Here is an 18,533-nt window from a genome sequence, read left to right as displayed (position 1 = left end):
CTGTGCTTTGATTTTCCCTCGTGCTGCGTTCAATGACGTTCTCATGAGTCCACCGTCTGAAATACGGATTCGACTAACTACGAACAATCGTGACCCAAATCACAATATAATTCCTAACAGGATCAGATTTAATCATAATGTAATATATTAAGCGACCTTAATATAATTTATTGAAAAACATGTGAAATGACCTGGAAATAATGCCCTATGTATATATATATATATATATATATATATATATATATGTATGTATATACATATACATATGTATATATATGTATATATACATATGTTAGTTACATACATATACATATTAGGTAGAAAGAAAGAAAGAAAGAAAGAAAGAAAGAAAGAAAGAAAGACAGAAAGAATGAGAATATAATGTGTTTGTTTTGTAAAATACCGACGGAACCTGAACACCGCGCTCTGCGCTCTGATTGGACGGGGCGCGGCGGTAGGCGGGGCCTCGCTCTCAGTGCGCAGACAATAGAGAGCATCTCCGAGAGAAGCTGCTGCTCAGAGGCCGATACATAGTGAGGGATCAGCGGCTGAGAGCACGGAGCAGCTCCGGTGTCTGCGGAGGTTCAACAACAACAATACAAACAAATATCATCAAATATCGTCAACAGCTGAAGGATCTGCGTGGTTTTCCTGTACGAGCGGAAGAGTCCGGTGTTTGTGGATGGATTGAAATGTTATTGTGAAAGGTAAGATCATCTGCATTATTTAAAAAAACAAAACAAAAAAACAAAGAGAATCAGCTGATTATTTAATGATTTAAATGTTTACATCAGATTCCACGTGCTGTGGATTAAAAACCAGCTGTCAATCACCTTCAATCCCCACAGACATGAAAACAGTGAAAATTATAAATAAATCATAAATAAATTATAAACCAAAGTTGTGACACAAACACTGACCAGAACAATGACGCTGCTGTGAGAGGCTATTGTGTCCCAGCTGCACGTGTGTGTGTGTGTGTGTGTGTGTCATCAGTGATCTGATTTTTTTATTGTCAATCTGTAAATGTAATGTGTATGTAACACATACACACATATATGTGTGTGCGTATATATATATACGCACATACATGTATATGTATAATTGTGACATGGCTCAATAAATATGTATATATACACATATATACATATATGTGTGTATATATATATATACACATACATATACATATAAAATAAGTGATGTTTTTATAAATGAATACATTTTACGTTTGTTATTTAAAACATAAAACTAACGTGGGTCCTGAGCCGCACTTTGAGAACCCTGTGTTTCTCCTGCTCGACTTTGATTTCTCGTGCTGCTGATGTTTTTACTCTTGCACAGGCGACTGTTTCTCGACTTAATGCACAATCAACAGTCAGATGATAACTCAGCACTTTTGTCATGTTTCTTCAGGTGTGTGTTGTCTCTGCTGAAGACAATTATTTATTAATCACATGATTATATGGTTTTAAAAATGCATCCATAAGTGAGACAGTAGAAGGAATAACCTGACCTACATCCTCTGCTGTAATTATTCTGCCATTGATTTACTGACGATGTCTGAGAGCAGCAACATCATCATCATCAGCAGCAGCAGCAGCAGCAGAAGTCTTCAAAATAAAAGCTTACACAGTCAAAGTGTGAAGCCGTTCATGTTTTCATCATTGATTCATTGGTTCAGAAAATGTTGATCAGCTTCTTCCCAAACTCGCAGTCTGGAGTCTTGTCCTCGTCCATGAGGCGGGACCTCGAGGCTCCTCCGGGGAGCAGGAGCTCAGGGAGCTGCAGGGACAAGTGTCTCTTAATGAGCGCTGTCTTTGTCTTTTTTTCATCCCCAGACTCTTTGATTGGATGAACAGTGTAAATCTATACATAATGTGTATATATATATACTGTATATATATATATATAACCCTTACCTTTTACTAAACTATGACTTTCTTGTCAAATTTTGGATGACATACTAAACTATGACTTTTTGGTGCAGTTTTGGACAACATACTAAAGTGTGACTTTTTGTCTCATTTTGGACGAAATACTAAACTATGACTTTTTTGTCAAATTTTGGACAACATACTAACAATGACTTTTTTGTCAAATTTTGGACGACATACTCAACTATGACTTTTTGGATGGCGTACTAAACTATGACTTTTTTGTCTTTTTTGGACGACATAGTAAACTGTGACTTTTTGGACGGCGTACTAAACTATGACTTTTTTGTCTCATTTTGGACGACGTACTAAACTATGACTTTTTTGTCTCATTTTGGACGACGTACTAAACTATGACTTTTTTGTCTCATTTTGGACGACGTACTAAACTATGACTTTCTTGTCAAATTTTGGATGACATACTAAACTATGACTTTTTGGTGCAGTTTTGGACAACATACTAAAGTGTGACTTTTTGTCTCATTTTGGACGAAATACTAAACTATGACTTTTTTGTCAAATTTTGGACGACATACTAACAATGACTTTTTTGTCAAATTTTGGACGACATACTCAACTATGACTTTTTGGATGGCGTACTAAACTATGACTTTTTTGTCTTTATTTGACGACATAGTAAACTGTGACTTTTTGGACGGCGTACTAAACTATGACTTTTTTGTCTCATTTTGGACGGCGTACTAAACTATGACTTTTTTGTCACATTTTGGACGACATAGTAAACTATGACAATTTGTATGACATACTAAACTATGACTTTTTTGTCTCATTTTGGACGACATACTAACAATGACTTTTTTGTCAAATTTTGGACGACATACTAAACTATGACTTTTTTGTCAAATTTTGGACGACGTACTAAACTATGACTTTTTTGTCACATTTTGGACGACATACTAAACTATGACTTTTTTGTCAAATTTTGGACGACGTACTAAACTATGACTTTTTGGACGACGTACTAAACTATGATGTTTTGACACCTCACTGTGTGAAGCTTCAGATCAAACAGGATTAAAATGCTGATGTTTGATAAAACAGGTCGAATTTTAATTAGGAAAAATCTCATTACAGACCCACGCACACACACACACTGTCTCATCCACTTGTGTTTTATTGACCTTGTCACAGTGTCGCTGAGTGGACCACTGACAGACAAACGGCCTGTGTGGGTCCTGCTGACTCATCGTCTTTACCTGCTTGTCCCACTTTCATCAGCAGCAGATGCAGTTTTTTTGTTGTTTTTTTTTATCCAGAGATGCTGTCTTTCGAATATATTCAATCTCACTGGGTTAAAAGCACAATGCTTTATTGCACAGATTTAATATAAGAAGTACCAATAAATCTGTCTCAAAGTACAAGTTAATTATTTCAGCAACAAACAATCGATGACTTTATTCCTTGACCTCAACCACAAAGAAATCATGTTGTAAACTTGGCAAAGACGTCACATTAACTGTAATACTGCAGAAAGGCATCAAAACATGTAAAAAAAAAAAAAGAAAAATTAAGAAACTAGAAAATATTCACATTTAAGAAGCTGGAAAATATTCACTTTTAAGAAGCTGGAAAATCACAGAAACTAGAAAATATTCATTTAAAAAGCTGAAAAATCACAGAAACTAGAACATGTTCACATTTTAGAAGCTGAAAAATCACAGAAACTAAAAAATGGAGACTGAGGTCTTAGAAGAATAAATCAGAGGTTACATAACCGATCATTTGGCCTGGGCTCAAAGCTTTTCTCGTTTCCCCGTGATGGTGATAACCATTCATTTTCTGTGTGTGTGTGTGTGTGTGTGTTTGTGTTGTGGGTGGGTTCTGTTCCACATCTTGAACCCTGATTTCCTTCCTGCTCCTCCTGCTCCAGGAACATCCGCCTCCAGACCAGATCAGCCCACTTATCCCCCTGCAGACCTCCACAAGAATGAACTCCTCGACCAATGGCTCCTGCGCCTCCATCGACATCCTGGAGGAGCTGCAGCTGATTGCTGCGCAGAACCTGGAGAAACTGGACGTCAACAAATACTTTGAGGTCGTCCGGGAACTGGGGAAAGGAACCTATGGGAAGGTGGACTTGGTCGTCCATAAAATCAGAGGTAACAACCAAACAGTGGTCTTCATTAAACTGGTATTTGTTGTTGCACAATTGGAAAATAAACACACCATTAAAGGTCTAAAGTGTAAGAATTAGTGACATCTATTTGGTCACCCCTCCTGTTCCCAAGTGCATCAGGGAACTACGGTGGCCGTCACCTACCAGAGAGTAGGTCACGCTTTCCCTGATTGCAAAGTAAGCTTCCACTGCCACTGCTTTGTCCGATCAGGCATCTGTTGAAACAAAGCGGGTTTGAAGCAAACTATTGCGCAGGGTTCCCACGGGTCCTTGACATGGGTCCTTGAAAGTGCTTGAATTTTGTGCGAGAAAGAAGTTAAGTTGATATTTAGGTAAAATGTCTCCCTTGTCTGTTACGACGCCACCTACTGTTTCATGCCCTGCAATGGTTGATGTATGTAGACTAGGCTTACGCAGGACAAACGTGGAGACACGTCATTACTCTCCGAGTAATGATGCAGAACAATGAGCGAGTAAATGATGACGGGATGTCTGGCAAATAAAAATTACAAGATATCTGTCTCACCAAAGACAAATGACAAAGACTGACTTTGACCAAGATCCCAAGGACAATCACTGGTCCAAATCAGTAAAAGTGGACACCATCATGGCTAAAGCCGTTCCAATCTTAAGCTGTGACAGCACATTCTGTACATGAATTTGATGGAATTGGTTCTGGAAAGTCCTTGAATCTGACGTCAACCACACTGCGGGAACCCTGGTTATAGTGTAAAATGTTGTAGGTTCACATTTCTTATATTTACACACTCACTTAGCTCAGCGGCACTTCAGGCAACATTCCAGTTACAAGCACATTTCCTCTCCTCTCAGCCACAGGCTGCTCAAGCAGAGGACCACAGCAGCCGGCCCGTGGACTTGGTCTCGCTCCGCCAGCTGAGCTGTCCGGCACCCAAACCTGAAATTACGAGAATGAGATTGGCGTTTTTCTAACGTGTGCTTGTTTTTCCAGGCACAAAAATGGCCCTTAAGTTTCTGAAGAAGAAGACCACCAAACTGAAGAGCTTCCTGAGAGAGTACAGCATCTCCCTTTACCTGTCGCCCTGCCCGTTCATCATCAACATGTACGGCATCGCCATCGAGACGCACGAGCACTACGTCTTCGCTGAGGAGTACGCGCTCGCTGGAGATCTGTTCGACATCATCCCTCCTCAGGTGAGACGTGATGAGACTCGTTGCATTACCATTTCCTAGTCCTGAGTCCATGTCCTAATTTGTGCTCTCTTCGTTCAGGTGGGACTCCCGGAGACAGTGGCAAAGCGCTGTGTCCACCAGGTGGCAATGGCTCTGGATTACCTGCAGTGTAAGAAACTGGTCCACAGGGACATCAAGCCCGAGAACATCCTCATCTTTGACGTGGAGTGCAGAAAGGTCAAGCTGTCGGACTTTGGCATGACTCGCTGCACGGGCTCTCCGGTGAGGCGCGTGACTGGCACAATCCCGTACACGGCGCCCGAGTTGTGTGATAATTCGCGACAGGACAGTTTCTGCGTGGACCACAGCACGGACGTGTGGGCTTTTGGTGTCCTGCTCTTCTGCATGCTGACAGGAAACTTCCCCTGGGAGAAGGCCATGCCCAACGACAGCTTCTACGAGGAGTTTGTCCGATGGCAGCGTCGCCGGACGGCTACAGTGCCGTCACAGTGGCGCCGCTTCACTGCTGATTGTCTTCAGATGTTTCGCAGGCTCCTCTCCATCGAGCAGGAGCGACGGTGCTCCGCCAAAGAAGTCTTCAGCTACATCAACCAGTGCTGGATGTTGGACACGGAGAACGGGAACAGCAGCAGCAGCAGTGAAGGTTTTATGAGCAGCGCTCCTCCTCTGGACATCAGCTCGTCTTCGTCTGAAGAAAAGGTGTTAGTGGACAGACTGAAGCAGCAGAGCCTGTCTCCAGCCTGCGTGGCCTCCAAGGGAAGCATCATGATGGACACCCACTACTCCTCCACGTCCAGCAACAGCTCACCGTCCTCCACCGGCGACTACGATCGGGCCAACAGAGAAAACAACGAAAGAGGGCGCATCCTGGTGGCCACACCCATCGAGATCTGTGTGTAGATGCTGCGAGTGCTGTGTGACCGGTTTACCTGCTCAGGTGTGAGCTGATTTCTCCCCGTTTGAAGAAAGAGGGAGGAAGGTGTGGTGACACATGCTTGGTGGGTCGGGACGTACAATTTAGCCTCACCGCGGACTGAACCATTTCTTTCTTCATCAAACACCGAGGAAATGACCTGTGAGACAATCGCTCACTGTCGCTCCCTGCGTGTCGCCTCTGCTTACGCTGCTGAAAGAGTTCAAGACCAACAAAAACAAAACAGCAATATGTTCTAAGGCTGCAACTCGCGATTATTTTCATAAACAATGAAGTGAAAGATCACGATAATTAATTAATTGTCAAATTAGTTGACGATTATTAATCGCTCAGTTGTTGCCGTCCTAATATTCTTCAGATGTTTGAAATAATCAGTACAGATAGAATCTGTGATCGTGTTGTGTTAATTGTCGTGCAACACTTTGACGTTTGGTAGATGATGTGAAGTGTGTGTCTGAGAAAGTGTGTTTTCTTCTTTTTCTTTTGGATTTAAATGATTTATTTATGTCGGATGCACTTATTTATGATTTGTTCTCGAGTGGCCTTGGACACCTGAAGTCTTCTCTCTGAAAACTGCAATTTATATTTAATTTATTAATATTCTCCCTCATGTTGTTGTCGTCGTCACTGTTGTCTGAATGATTTTATTTTCCCTTCCTAAAATGTGTATTTCATGTTTACCTGTGATGCCTGAACCCACTGTGCAGTAGCAAACAACAATACAAACACCTCGTATTCAACAGTAGATGTGTTATTGTGTCTTATTTTGTTTAAACATTCCTCCTTTAAACTAAGAGCCATTAATGAACAAAACTGAGGAAAGTCCTGTAAAATCACAAGTTACAAACTTGCATGGTTCATTAAAGAATTCCTGATTAGTGATAAATTTGTTGTATTTGTTTTTAAATGGCATGATCCTGGAAATTAAATTAAATATGTAAATAAATGAATTTTGAGTAGATAAAGTTTGAATGTTAAGCTAACATTTTACAGTAACATTACAGTATTTTCGCTGTACAACAACACATTCCTTTTACATCGGAACTGGGAGCGATGTCCCCTCCGAGTAGATTGCGTAACAGTTGAGAAAACAGGGTAAAAAACACAGAAAAACAAGGATATATCTTGGGCTAGCAAAAGCACATGGTATTTTTCCTCACACAAACAACATAGCAACATTTACACCCACAAAAATTGAACAGTACTTTGTGTTTGAGTGATTTAATGTGAAACAATAAAGTTTTTATTATTGACGTGAATGGCAGCCATCTTAGAATCTTTTGTCCGGGTTGTTTTCCTGTTAAATTAGTCAATTTCGACCTCCACCTACGTTCTGGAACACATTAAAAAGCTAATTTCAGGATCAAAATGCTTCAGATTTGTTTCCCCAAGTATTGCATGAATATTACTGTGGTCACATTTTGTTTAAATAAACTGTTTGGGTTTTGTTTTTAAATGGACTCTTCTTTTTGACAGCTAGCTTATCTAAGGGTAATATGGGAGCTACTAGCTAACGAACATTACCATCTTGTAAAAAAAAGCTAATTGTCTCTTCTTGTCATACTTAAAATGTATAAAATTATACTGTATATATATACATATATATGTATATGTATATGTATATGTATATACATACACGTATATACGTGAGTTTTGAGTCAGGTAATGTTAAGCTAACAGCTTGAACTCGATATTTAGCTTATAGAGTTGAATCAGATGCTAATATAGCATCACTTATGGTTCCCCAAATTAGCCTATACACATAAGCATGTTGCCTCTTTGTACAAATTAACATTTTTAATGTTTTACTCTTAAACTAAACATTTATTAATATTAATTAGCATAGGATAAATAATCCTATTGTGTCACATTAGCTCTCCTGTGTTTTCATTCTCATGGATAATATGATCGAAAAGTCATAATTATTGACCAGAAATATTGATCACACATTAAATTAAGTATAGTAAAATGTGTGCCCTCAATAAAACAGTGTTTTTGTGTTTGTAAAAAGTTGAAAATCTCTCTCCTTTTTTTAAAATGTCATCAACATTACAGGAAATGTTTGTTCTTGTTCCAGCAGAACATTGGGAGCCCGCAAACCAATTTCTGAGTTCATTAAAAATGAAATGAAGCAGAAATGGAGGTGGACTCGTTGTCTGCGCCGACATCTGTGATCAAAATAGACGTTATTATAAGTCAATAAATCGACTTTTATACAGATTGATTTATGCTTTTAAATCAAGGTTTGCTTTAAGTTGGTCACGTAGTTCTGTCTCAGTGAACTCACTGGAAGATAAATGAAGGTGAAAGACAAAACATCACAGGTAGAACAAGGACAAGAAAAGATTGAAATAAGGGAATTTACCTTCACTGTGTGAAAAAAACCAGCTCAGTCCATCTGCAGATGAATGTCTTTCCCATCATGTCTTCACCACACCTTCATCACGTCTTCATCACGTCTCTATCAGTGATTTTTCCATCTCTCGTCATTTTTAAAAAAAAAATTGAACTTTGTTCTTAAACGACATTGTGCGACTTTCCAAACTTTCATCGTAGAAAAACCTTTGCTCGTCAGAACGCACACTTTAGAGAAAAATAGTGGTGGCAAATCAGTTTTACAAAAAAAAAAAGGAACACCCCTGGAGTCGAGCATCAGGCGTTTCATTTAAAAAAAATCACCCTTTTCCAGAGAGAAAAAAGGAAAAAAAATCTTTGGGGGTAAGCCAATTTTTTTTTTTTTAAATATTATCTGCATGACTGGGCTGCACGGTTGGTGTAGTGGTTAGCGCTCTTGCCTTTGCAGCAAGAAGACCCAGGTTCAAGCCCCAGTTGGAACAAGGGCCTTTCTGCAAGGAGTTTGCATGTTCTCCCCGTGTGGGTATGTCAGCTGAGATGGGCACAGCACCCCCCCCGTGGAGGATTTTTGTTTGCTTTTTCCAAAACAGTGAGAGAGGGGTAAAAAGGAAAATGATCCCAATTTTATTTGGGAAGCTGATGCTTTTTTTTTTTTTTTGATCGCAAAATGAGGAAAAATAATTGGCTTTTTTTTTTGTTACCAAAAAGTGGGAGAGAGAAAGCGTCTAACATTGAGTCATTGGTTCTTTGAAAGACGTCGTCTTTTCACCGCCTCTGCTAAAAGTGTAGAAAAACACGGAAGATTGATTTAGAGAGAGACACCTAGTATCAGAAATTACACATAATGTGGATTAAAAACACATTTTCATTAAAAAAAAACTTCGAAGAGAAAAAAGATTTTAATGATAATTTTTTTTATTATTAAATAACAATCATCTTGTTTTTTTATTTACTCAGATACAAAGTGCAGGCATAAAACTAAAATCTGGATTAAAATCTCTTTTCTTTTTTAAACATTTAGTGTCTGTCATGAGATGAATCAATAAAGCTCACACTAATATTTATATATATATATATAAATCCTACTTAGTGCAGCTTTATATTAAACTTAAATAACTGTATGATAAAGAACAATTCAGACATAAATAAAATCATATTAATAAAGTGCAGAGTAGCAAACGACAGCTGTTCCTGCTTCTTGATCAAAGTAAATGGTCCTCGTCATGTGACCTCATCATGTGACGCCTGAAGAACCAACAATTATAGAAAAGTCGTACAAAAACAGTAGGAATTAAGTTAATCTCTTAGATTATTATTATCATGGTCAAATAATAAACTGTGTTTGTGACGTGGCTAATCCAGGTGTTGATTTTTAAGAATAAATACACACACACACACACTCGTACAGCATTCTTAGTGAGGACACCCAGACATAATCCACTCCCTAATCCCTAATCTAAACCTAACCCAAACCCTAAAAACTACCAAAAACTACTTTGACTCAAATTACAAATAAAAAAAAGATATGAAAATGTATATTTTGTTTTGTAAGAATAACGACTCCTACGTGCCAAAGTTAATGGCTCTTATTTTGAAAGCCGGATGAGGAAGGGATTTTAAACGTGTATTTGTCTGAGAAGAAGAACTACTAATACCAGAAATAACATGAATGCATTTTACTTTCAAGCTAAAAAAACGTAATACAACAATATTTTATTTTGAAAATCCCTGAACTTGCCATGAAGTAATCCCACTGTCCTCACTTTCACAAAAACCTCCTCACTTGTGGTGGTATAAGTTTGTTTTTTTTTTGGTCCTCAAAGACATTTGTACACACACACACACACACACACACACGCACGCACGCTCACATGCACACACACACACACACAGTGTTAGTAAACAGCAGAGGTGACGCCTTCACACCCTGAGGAGATCTGAAAAAAAGAAAAGAATCCAAATTATTATTTTGATTCTTTACTTCATGTGTTGACACACATAATAATAATAATAATAATAATAATAATAAAACACAGTAGAGCAGTGATTCTTAAAGTGATAGTTCCTGTTTTGTTTTTTTGTGCTGTAAACACTTAAAGACTCACATGCTAAAGTTTAAAATGTCTTCAGAACATGTTCACACCTTCATCTCACTGTGAGACAAACTTTACCAACAGGAAACTGAAGTTCGTAAACCACTCACTCTCCCACACCAAAGCCCACAGAGAAAATCAGTGATTTTAACATCACACACACACACACACAGAAGTTGTTGCCTGTTGCCTCCATCATTAAGTTCAAATGTCTTATTTTGTCACTTCAGTGTTTGAAATCCTTTGTTTTGATTTACTTCAGTGACACAAAGTGACCACACGAGGCAGCAGTAGACCAGCAGCTCCTGTGTCCCTGCAGCTAAAATCACTGATTTTCTCTGTGGACTTTGGTGTGGGAGAGTTTCCACCACAACAGTGAGATAAAGTGAGAAAATGGAAACTATCACAAACCTCCAGAGCCTCCGTGTTTCTTCTGCGTCATCTCCTGCGTCGTCGGGTGATACTGGTGAACGCTTTGTTCTGTTGAACGCAAACAAACAAACAAACAAACAGCTGGAAATAAATAAACTGTTTTTAATTCTTAGTGAAGAACAGAGGAGGTTGGGCCTGATAAGTTCCAGTTGTGAACAAACCGGATGGAAATTTGCAAGCAAATCACAATAAATACAGTAAAATAAGGGAAATACGTTAAACTGATGTAAAGTGGCTCAGTAGGTAAAACATGACAAAACTAAGTTGTACCAAATTCCACGAAACTTGGTGGAAACATGTCTCAGCCCAAGCTGAACAAAAAAGTCCATTGGGACCATGACCTCAACACAACAGGAAGTGGGGCATTTTGAATTTTTTCCCATTTTTTGTAAATGAACGAGCTCGGCTGAGCATGTTAATCTTAGCAACGTAAAAAAAATAGTGTCAATTTGTATGAGACGCATCAAAGATGGAAACTTATGAAAAGGTTTCGCAGATACAAAAGGGGCGTGGCCACAGCAACAATCGGAACTGTGGCGAATTTCGAGTCAAGGTCCTAGTGCCACCTGGTGGAAAGGCGGCGGGAGCTTTAACTTTGCTCTCTCTTTGTCTTTATAAAATCAATGTATTTTATCAATCTGAAGCACAGTATTATCGGCATCGTCTGATATTAACTTTAAATGAATGTATTAACAGATATCGGCATACATGTTAAGATCCTTTGATATGACCTGAATAAGCTGCCACCTCCTTGACTTCTATGCTGCGCCCTCTACAGCAGTTATTTTATACGGATTTTAAAATTTGCACAATAAAGATTATGTGTCTACATCTGCTGCAACGTGAGTATGAAAAATATTACGTTAAATTCACGACCAAAGAGACTAAATGATCTCAGTCAAGGACAAATCGTAGATATATATCGGTATCAGTTATCGGTCGAAGCACTCCCGATCAGGGGTCGCGTGATGACATGATTTTTATGACCCTGTCAGTCAAAATGACAGACAACGAAAAAGTCTAGCGCAACCTCTGCTCCCGATATATCGTCATATCTGCCGTCTCTGTGGTGTGGGTCACATGACTCAGCGGAACAATCAGACCTTTAGAGGTGACATCTGGATTTTTATACATGAATAACATTAATAAAAACAGATTCAACAGAGTTTAGTGTGAAAACCACTGGCTTTAAAACCCACATGAAGGAAGGTGAGATTTAACATTAACAACAGGTGCTCTGGTGCCCCCCAGAGGCCATGAAGCTCATCACACAGACAGACACCAGGCTTTTACAGGCCTTTGTATCATGTATTCCCCCATTAAAATAGTTCCCTGGTGTCCTAATGAACATGTCAGTGACATGCTTTGGTCAAAATACCATAAGGATGAAGCACAATAGCATTTCAATAACCCTGCTAAACCCGCCCCTTTCAGAACGCTCGGTTTTCGTGCATGGTCCCTTTATATGCAAATGAGACACAGGCAAACACACACCCACTTCTTCCAGGGGGTTTCTGATTTGTCCTCTTTACAGCGCTCACTCGCTCAGCTGCTATTCCTCTCCCCCTCCCTCCACTAGTTCTCTGACAATATCAACATGGCAGCATGCGCAGAAAACAGCGAGAGTGCCGTCACAGGAAGAGACGTCCTACATAAGGATCGAGCCGAACAGTGCCGAACTGTAAATCAGTTAAATACACTTAGGGACAGCACAGCTGATCGCCGCCGCTGATCGCCAGCAGCGCGCGGTGAGCTGAATAAACTGGCGCTGTATCAGACCGGTGACTGTATGCTCCGGAGCTGGCGATCAGTTTAGGCAGCTCGCCGCTCGCCGCTCGCCGCTGGCGATCAGCTGTGCTGTCCCTAAGTATCCATGTGTCGGAGGTCTGTTCCTGTGATGGCACTCACACATACAGCGCCAGTTTAGGCAGCTCACCGCCGGTCGATCAGCGGTGCTGTCTTTTAAACTGATTTTCACAGAGAGTGCAGCACCGCTGCACAGAGAGTGCAGCACCGCTGATCGCTACCGCTGATCGCCAGTGGCGAGCGGCATAAACGGCCGCTGTATGTGACTGTATCAGACTGAGTCTGTGCTCCGGTCATGGAGGACGTACAGAACACATATTTTTAATTAGGACGTGTCAGAATGGTCAGTTATGAGCTCCATTTGACCTTTTCTACAAAATGTGTGTGTTTGTACGTCAGTGAAATACGTTCGCTGACTTTATCCGGAACATTAGCTTCATATATAAAATCCTCTGAGGCTGGAAGTTTGTGTAAAACACTGTGCTCCACTGTGCAGCCACCAACAGCACACTTGTCCCTCCGCGTTGACATAATACCGCTCTTCCTCCCTCGCCTGCACTCTCGCAGGGTGAAGCTAAGGTGGAGCTCTCGAAGTAAACTTACTGGTGGGTGGTAACATTCGAGGTGAAATGCTCATGCTGACGTCATAAGTGCAGGGAATTCAACATGGAGTGTTTTATCGCCTATACTTACACTAAAGGGGACCACGAAAACATGACTGAGTATTCTTTTTCCACACTTTGGCGACTGGTAGGGCCTCCAGATTCCCAAATATAAGTATTGAAATGGTTAAAAAGTTGATTTTGCATAATATGTCCCCTTTAAGACTTTTCATGTGTTTACCTTGTGCTCTGTACATCGCATGGAGAAGTTCTCCTCATTGAGGGCACAGCCTGAGACACACACACACACACACACACATAAGAAAAGCAGTCCTTCAAACATCCATAACTTTAAACATTTTCTTCACAAGTCAAAACCAAGTTATTAAAGAAAAACATGTGATAGCAGAAAAGAACGTGTTCACGTTTCATGCCTGTATTTAATCCAGATTTCAAAATAAATTCAGATTCTTAATGATCTGATGCAACAATTGTGCAAACAGGCCAAATATTTACATCATAAAAGTATCATTAAAATTCTAAATATAGAGTATTTAGAACACTGAGGCTCATTCTCAGTGACTGCCAGCGGAGGAAAAACTGATTTTCAGCCACTTAACAAAACACTCTCTGTCAGTTTAAGTCTGCGATATCTTAAGAACATGGTCTTTATCTCACTGTTAGACAAACTTTACCAACAGCAGAGTGAAGTTCGTAAACCACTCACTCTCCCACACCAAACCCCATAGAGAAAATGAGTGATTTTAGCTCACGGGGACACAAGAGCTGCTGTCGACTGCTGCCTCATGTGGTCACTTTGTGTCACTGAAGTAAATCAGAACAAAGGATTTCAAGCGTGAAGTAACAGAATAAGACATTTGAACGTAGTGATGGAGGCAGCAGTGGATGAACAACTTCTGTGTGTGTGTGTGTGTGTCATGTTAAAATCACTGATTTTCTCTATGGGCTTTGGTGTGGGAGAGTGAGTGGTTCACAAACTTCACTTCACACGTTGGTAAAGTTTGTCTAACAGTGAGATAAAGACGTGAACATGTGACGTAGATATTATTCACTGAGATGCTGAGATACCCGCAGGGGGGACACAGGGGGATGTTCGCGATGAAGTCGGACAAAGATCTTGTCATGAAGGTCTGCTTGATTAGAGATTTAAATGACTGAATGAATGGATGAATACTCTACCTGAGTGAATGGCACATATGTAGTGATAGTATCTGGAACAGCCCTTCTGGAAACAGCCCATAATTGCACCTGTTTGTTGACACGCTGAACAAACCTGAACAGAAACACACAGAAATACAAACAAATCGGATTTTGTTTAAACGTTGTCGGGTCTAAAAAGCAGGGGGTTCCCAATGTCTGGGTCGGGACCCACAGATGGGTCGGGGAAGATTGTTTTTGAGGTCCCCAAACAAATTTGCAGAACTTTTTTTATTTAAGTTTAAGATTTAATTTAACTGTTTACCTATCATGAAAACACGGGGATAAAAACATGTGTCACTCACTGTTTCCTGTGCCAGTCGTGCCGCCTCCTCTAAGCCGTACAGCTTCCCTCTGACAAGGAAGACGCCGGTGGACCAGATGCCGCAGTCTTCGTGAATCCAGCACTCGTCCTCCTGAAGACGGATCTTTGGCAGTGCGCTGCTGTCGCCGCCTTGTGAACACTTGACCGCAGGAGAGCATGCGCGACTATTGTAACTAATGTCTGGGGAATTGACTGAATCAGCGAGTTTGCGCGAGCAGTCTTCCTCCTTCTGCTCAGTCCTGCAGCTCTGGACGTCCAAACGTGAGCTGCTGCGACAGTATGGGCCATGAAGGTCCCCGAGACCCTTCAAGTTGGCCATCTGACCGCACAGGCTGCAGTAGAGCGCCCCCTGGCTCCTGCTCTCTGAGCGGAGCCGACTCAGCCGGAAACAGGACGTCTTGGGTAAAGACCCGGGCAGAGACTTAACACCAATCTGTGTCCGTGCTCCTTGGCTGCTCCGCACAGTTGCCTCCTCCTCCTCGAAGTTGACCACAGTGCACGTCCTTTGCTCCACGTGGACAAAGGGACAGAAAGCGTCCGATTTCTTGGCTTTTTTCTCCGCTTTAAGTTTCGCATATCTCAGCTTGATTTCTGGCTCTCTGGGAGGAAACAGAGAAGATGGTCCGGAGCAAGTTCGTCTTTTTTTCTTCCGCCTCGTGGTGTTTTTTTTGTTTGCTGGTGACGCCTTGAGGTTCTGCTGTTTCTGTTTGGTTCCTCTTAACCTTTTTGTTGTTGTGAGCGGCTTCTTAGCCGGGCTCGTAGGTTTCCCGCGAGGTGGTGGTGACGTCCTCTCCGTCAGAACGTCCACATCTGACTCGTGTGAGCTGCTGCTCGCTCTCTGTGACTCGTTTGGTGGTGAGAGGGACTCATCAACCTCTGGGTTGGACAACCTTGCCGTGTAATCCATCATATCATCAGAATCGCAGCTTTCATTGTAAATTCCCACTGCGTCATTTTTGGCCTGTCTCCTCAGACTGTACCGGGACGCCGCGCAGGAAAACTGCGGTGTCTCGGACATAGGTTTTCTGATTCTGGTGCTACGCCGCACTTTTTTAGCTGGAGCTTTTTCTCGTCCACTCTGAGGCGATGTGTCGCTCATGTCACTCTTTTTACAAGGGACAGTTTTCTTGTGAGAAAAGCTGCGGCTTCTTTTCTTGCAGTTAGTGACGGAGACTTCAATGACGTCGCTGTCGTCGCTGGAAACATTGAGAGATTGGACGCGGTTGCCATAAACAGGGCCGAGGTCCGACAGGAGGACGACGGGCCTGGTGTGATGAACAGGGATGTCCACTGAGCTGTCCGACGAGTCGTCTGAATACGAGCTGTCGGCACTGGGGGAGCTCAGAGGCTGAGGAAGGTGACAGCAGTCTCGCCCTCCCCCCAGCGAAGACACAGCCGGCGACAGAGGCTCCACGATGTGTCTCACACTGTCCTGGATGAAGGAGCTACATAAGAGCGGCTCCTTCGCAGAGGAAACAAGGAAAATGACATCAGAGCCGCTGTCGCTCTCCTCCGCGCCGCTGCTTTCAGGAGCGGGGCCGACACTCCGGTCAGGACCGTAGAAACCCGGATGCCACAGGTTGCCGTGAACTCCGTCATGGTATAAATCCAGACCCGGAGCAATTGACGAGTTCATGTAGCCGGTCAAAGCCTCAGGGACCTGGTCCATGTCTCTGCAGTGGACGGCGGCGGGAGCTGGTGCCGATGAGAGAGAGTTAAAAGAGGACGACGAGGCTCTGGATCGAAACGAGGACACTGTGATGTCCGCGCTGCAGCCTGCTGGACGGCGATGGTACCACTCCGGCTTCTTCACCAGGTCCATGGCTTCAGTGTGGCTGCGGGTCAGGGGTTTGTAGCTCTTTGACAGGTCCATGGCCACGAGGGATGGATCCTGTGAGGACACTTCCATCACTGCAACACAAGAGGACACTTCCGTCACTGCAACACAGACATTAGCTTTACTGTGACCAATCTTAAATTATACTCTGTTATATCTGCACACAGGACACGTCGCCAGTCCATCGCAACAACCACTCACTCTCACATTAGAGCGTCCAATTCTGTGGTAACAAGAACATGCAAACTCCTCACAGGAAGGCCCTCGATTAAACTGGGATTTGAACAGGAGACCTTCTGCTGTGAGGCAACACTACTTTGTAGTGCATTAAAAAACAACTAGTGAGTGGTTTTTTATTCAAATAATAGTTGTTTCAGCTTCTTCAATGTGAATATTTCCTGGTTTGTTTTCTCCATGTAAGAAAGAAATAATGGTATTTGAGAAACATTAATGTTCTCAATTAAGTGTTTATGATAATTGTTGGTTGCAGCTCTGTAAACTTGTGGAATAACCGTCCAATCAAAGTTGGTTTTTAATTTTTTCCTCTTAAGTCCTCTTTATATCACAGTATCTAAATGTAAGTTTAATGTCTGGATTAACTGATCAGTAATAATAAGTATTAACGGTCAAGGGTTGGCGATTAGGTCAGGTATTCGAACAGGTAGGCCCCGGAAAATAATGCAATAAACGTGTAACAACATTTAAAAACAATACCAATTTTGGACAAGTGTAATTTTAAGGTAAGGTAGGTTGTTGTGGTGTGTTGTGGACTTACGGCTACGATGCCAGCAGCGAGGTGGGTGTTCGATCCCCGGGGCGGAGGCTGTCACTGTCCCGCTGAAACAGCGCTGATAGCGGGGTTAGCTAACACACCATCACCACCTTATCATCATCATCATCATCATCATCGTCATCATGACTGGATGTAAACAAAGACCGCGATGGCCCGCGCTCATGCTAGCTGGCTAGCAGCTAGCCTCAGTGTGGCTAAGCTAATTCCAGACGGAAACGACATTCGACGTCAACAACAAAAAAATTGAGAGGAAAACCGCGTTAAATTGACGCAAAACGTGTCGCGAGCTTCAGCGCGTGCTGCCGTTTTAAAGTTGTCATCATGGACAGAAAGACCTTCTTCCTGTGCACTGTCAAGTCACACGGAAACAACATGGACGACACCGGAAAAGAAACACGCGCCTTCAAAATAAAAGCACCGCTTCTTTTGGCGTGTGTGGACCTGGAAGACTGCTGCTGTTTCCACGGAACAAGCTTTGTTGTGTTTATACAGTATGAAATAACCATTTAAATCCGTGCTCTCCATTCAATTCCAATGGGAAATATTGCCATAGAAAAGGTGTGTTTTGCAAAAACTGAACACTGAAAAACAGCCTGAATATTATAAAAAAGGCATACACGGACACACACTTTTTTTATTTATTTATTTATTAATAACACTTTAGTATTTAAACATAAAATCCAGTTAGTGAAAAAAGTGTTTAATTTTAAATATTATACAGCAGTGGGGAGTGGCTTTACACACATATATATATATAAATATTTTAAAAAAAATGTACAGAAACAGATACAATATTATTAAAACATTTACATAAAAGTTTGACAAGTGAATCATGAACTAAAAAAATATATAAAAAATTATTGGTCCAGAGACCGACAGATAAATGTTTTCTGA

At 41.5% G+C, this 18,533-nt stretch overlaps 2 protein-coding genes across 2 annotated transcripts; one reads left to right on the top strand and one right to left on the bottom strand.

Moving 5' to 3' along the window:
* Positions 1-513: 513 nt before the first annotated feature.
* Positions 514-7,634, top strand: unm_sa1261 (un-named sa1261). Its single transcript, XM_058652549.1, has 4 exons — positions 514-707; positions 3,826-4,054; positions 5,042-5,244; positions 5,323-7,634. The coding sequence occupies exons 2-4, from the start codon at positions 3,883-3,885 to the stop codon at positions 6,142-6,144; spliced, it is 1,197 nt and encodes a 398-aa protein (XP_058508532.1). The 5' UTR covers positions 514-707; positions 3,826-3,882; the 3' UTR covers positions 6,145-7,634.
* Positions 7,635-9,436: 1,802 nt separating this feature from the next.
* si:ch211-165g14.1 (uncharacterized) lies at positions 9,437-18,001 on the bottom strand. The gene is made up of 6 exons (XM_058654653.1): positions 17,622-18,001; positions 14,990-16,920; positions 14,667-14,760; positions 13,708-13,757; positions 11,038-11,106; positions 9,437-10,470 (listed from the first exon to the last, which is right to left on the bottom strand). The coding sequence occupies exons 2-5, from the start codon at positions 16,916-16,918 to the stop codon at positions 11,065-11,067; spliced, it is 2,115 nt and encodes a 704-aa protein (XP_058510636.1). The 5' UTR covers positions 16,919-16,920; positions 17,622-18,001; the 3' UTR covers positions 9,437-10,470; positions 11,038-11,064.
* Between the last annotated feature and the right edge of the window lie 532 nt (positions 18,002-18,533).

The sequence above is a fragment of the Solea solea genome, chromosome 16 (assembly GCF_958295425.1).
Source record: "Solea solea chromosome 16, fSolSol10.1, whole genome shotgun sequence".
In the NCBI taxonomy this organism is placed as follows: domain Eukaryota; kingdom Metazoa; phylum Chordata; class Actinopteri; order Pleuronectiformes; family Soleidae; genus Solea; species Solea solea.
The sequence above is the reverse complement of the archived record's forward strand: the minus strand, read 5'-3'. Positions and strand labels throughout refer to the sequence as shown.

Coding starts and splice junctions, on each gene's coding strand:
- si:ch211-165g14.1 (XM_058654653.1), bottom strand. CDS start 16,918: ATGGAAGTGTCCTCACAGGATCCATCCCTCGTGGCCATGGACCTGTCA. Junction 14,761..14,989: donor CACGACTGGCACAGGAAACA/GTGAGTGACACA, acceptor GTTTCTGTTCAG/GTTTGTTCAGCGTGTCAACA. Junction 13,758..14,666: donor CATATGTGCCATTCACTCAG/GTAGAGTATTCA, acceptor TGTGTGTCTCAG/GCTGTGCCCTCAATGAGGAG.
- unm_sa1261 (XM_058652549.1), top strand. CDS start 3,883: ATGAACTCCTCGACCAATGGCTCCTGCGCCTCCATCGACATCCTGGAG. Junction 4,055..5,041: donor GGTCGTCCATAAAATCAGAG/GTAACAACCAAA, acceptor TTGTTTTTCCAG/GCACAAAAATGGCCCTTAAG. Junction 5,245..5,322: donor TCGACATCATCCCTCCTCAG/GTGAGACGTGAT, acceptor CTCTTCGTTCAG/GTGGGACTCCCGGAGACAGT.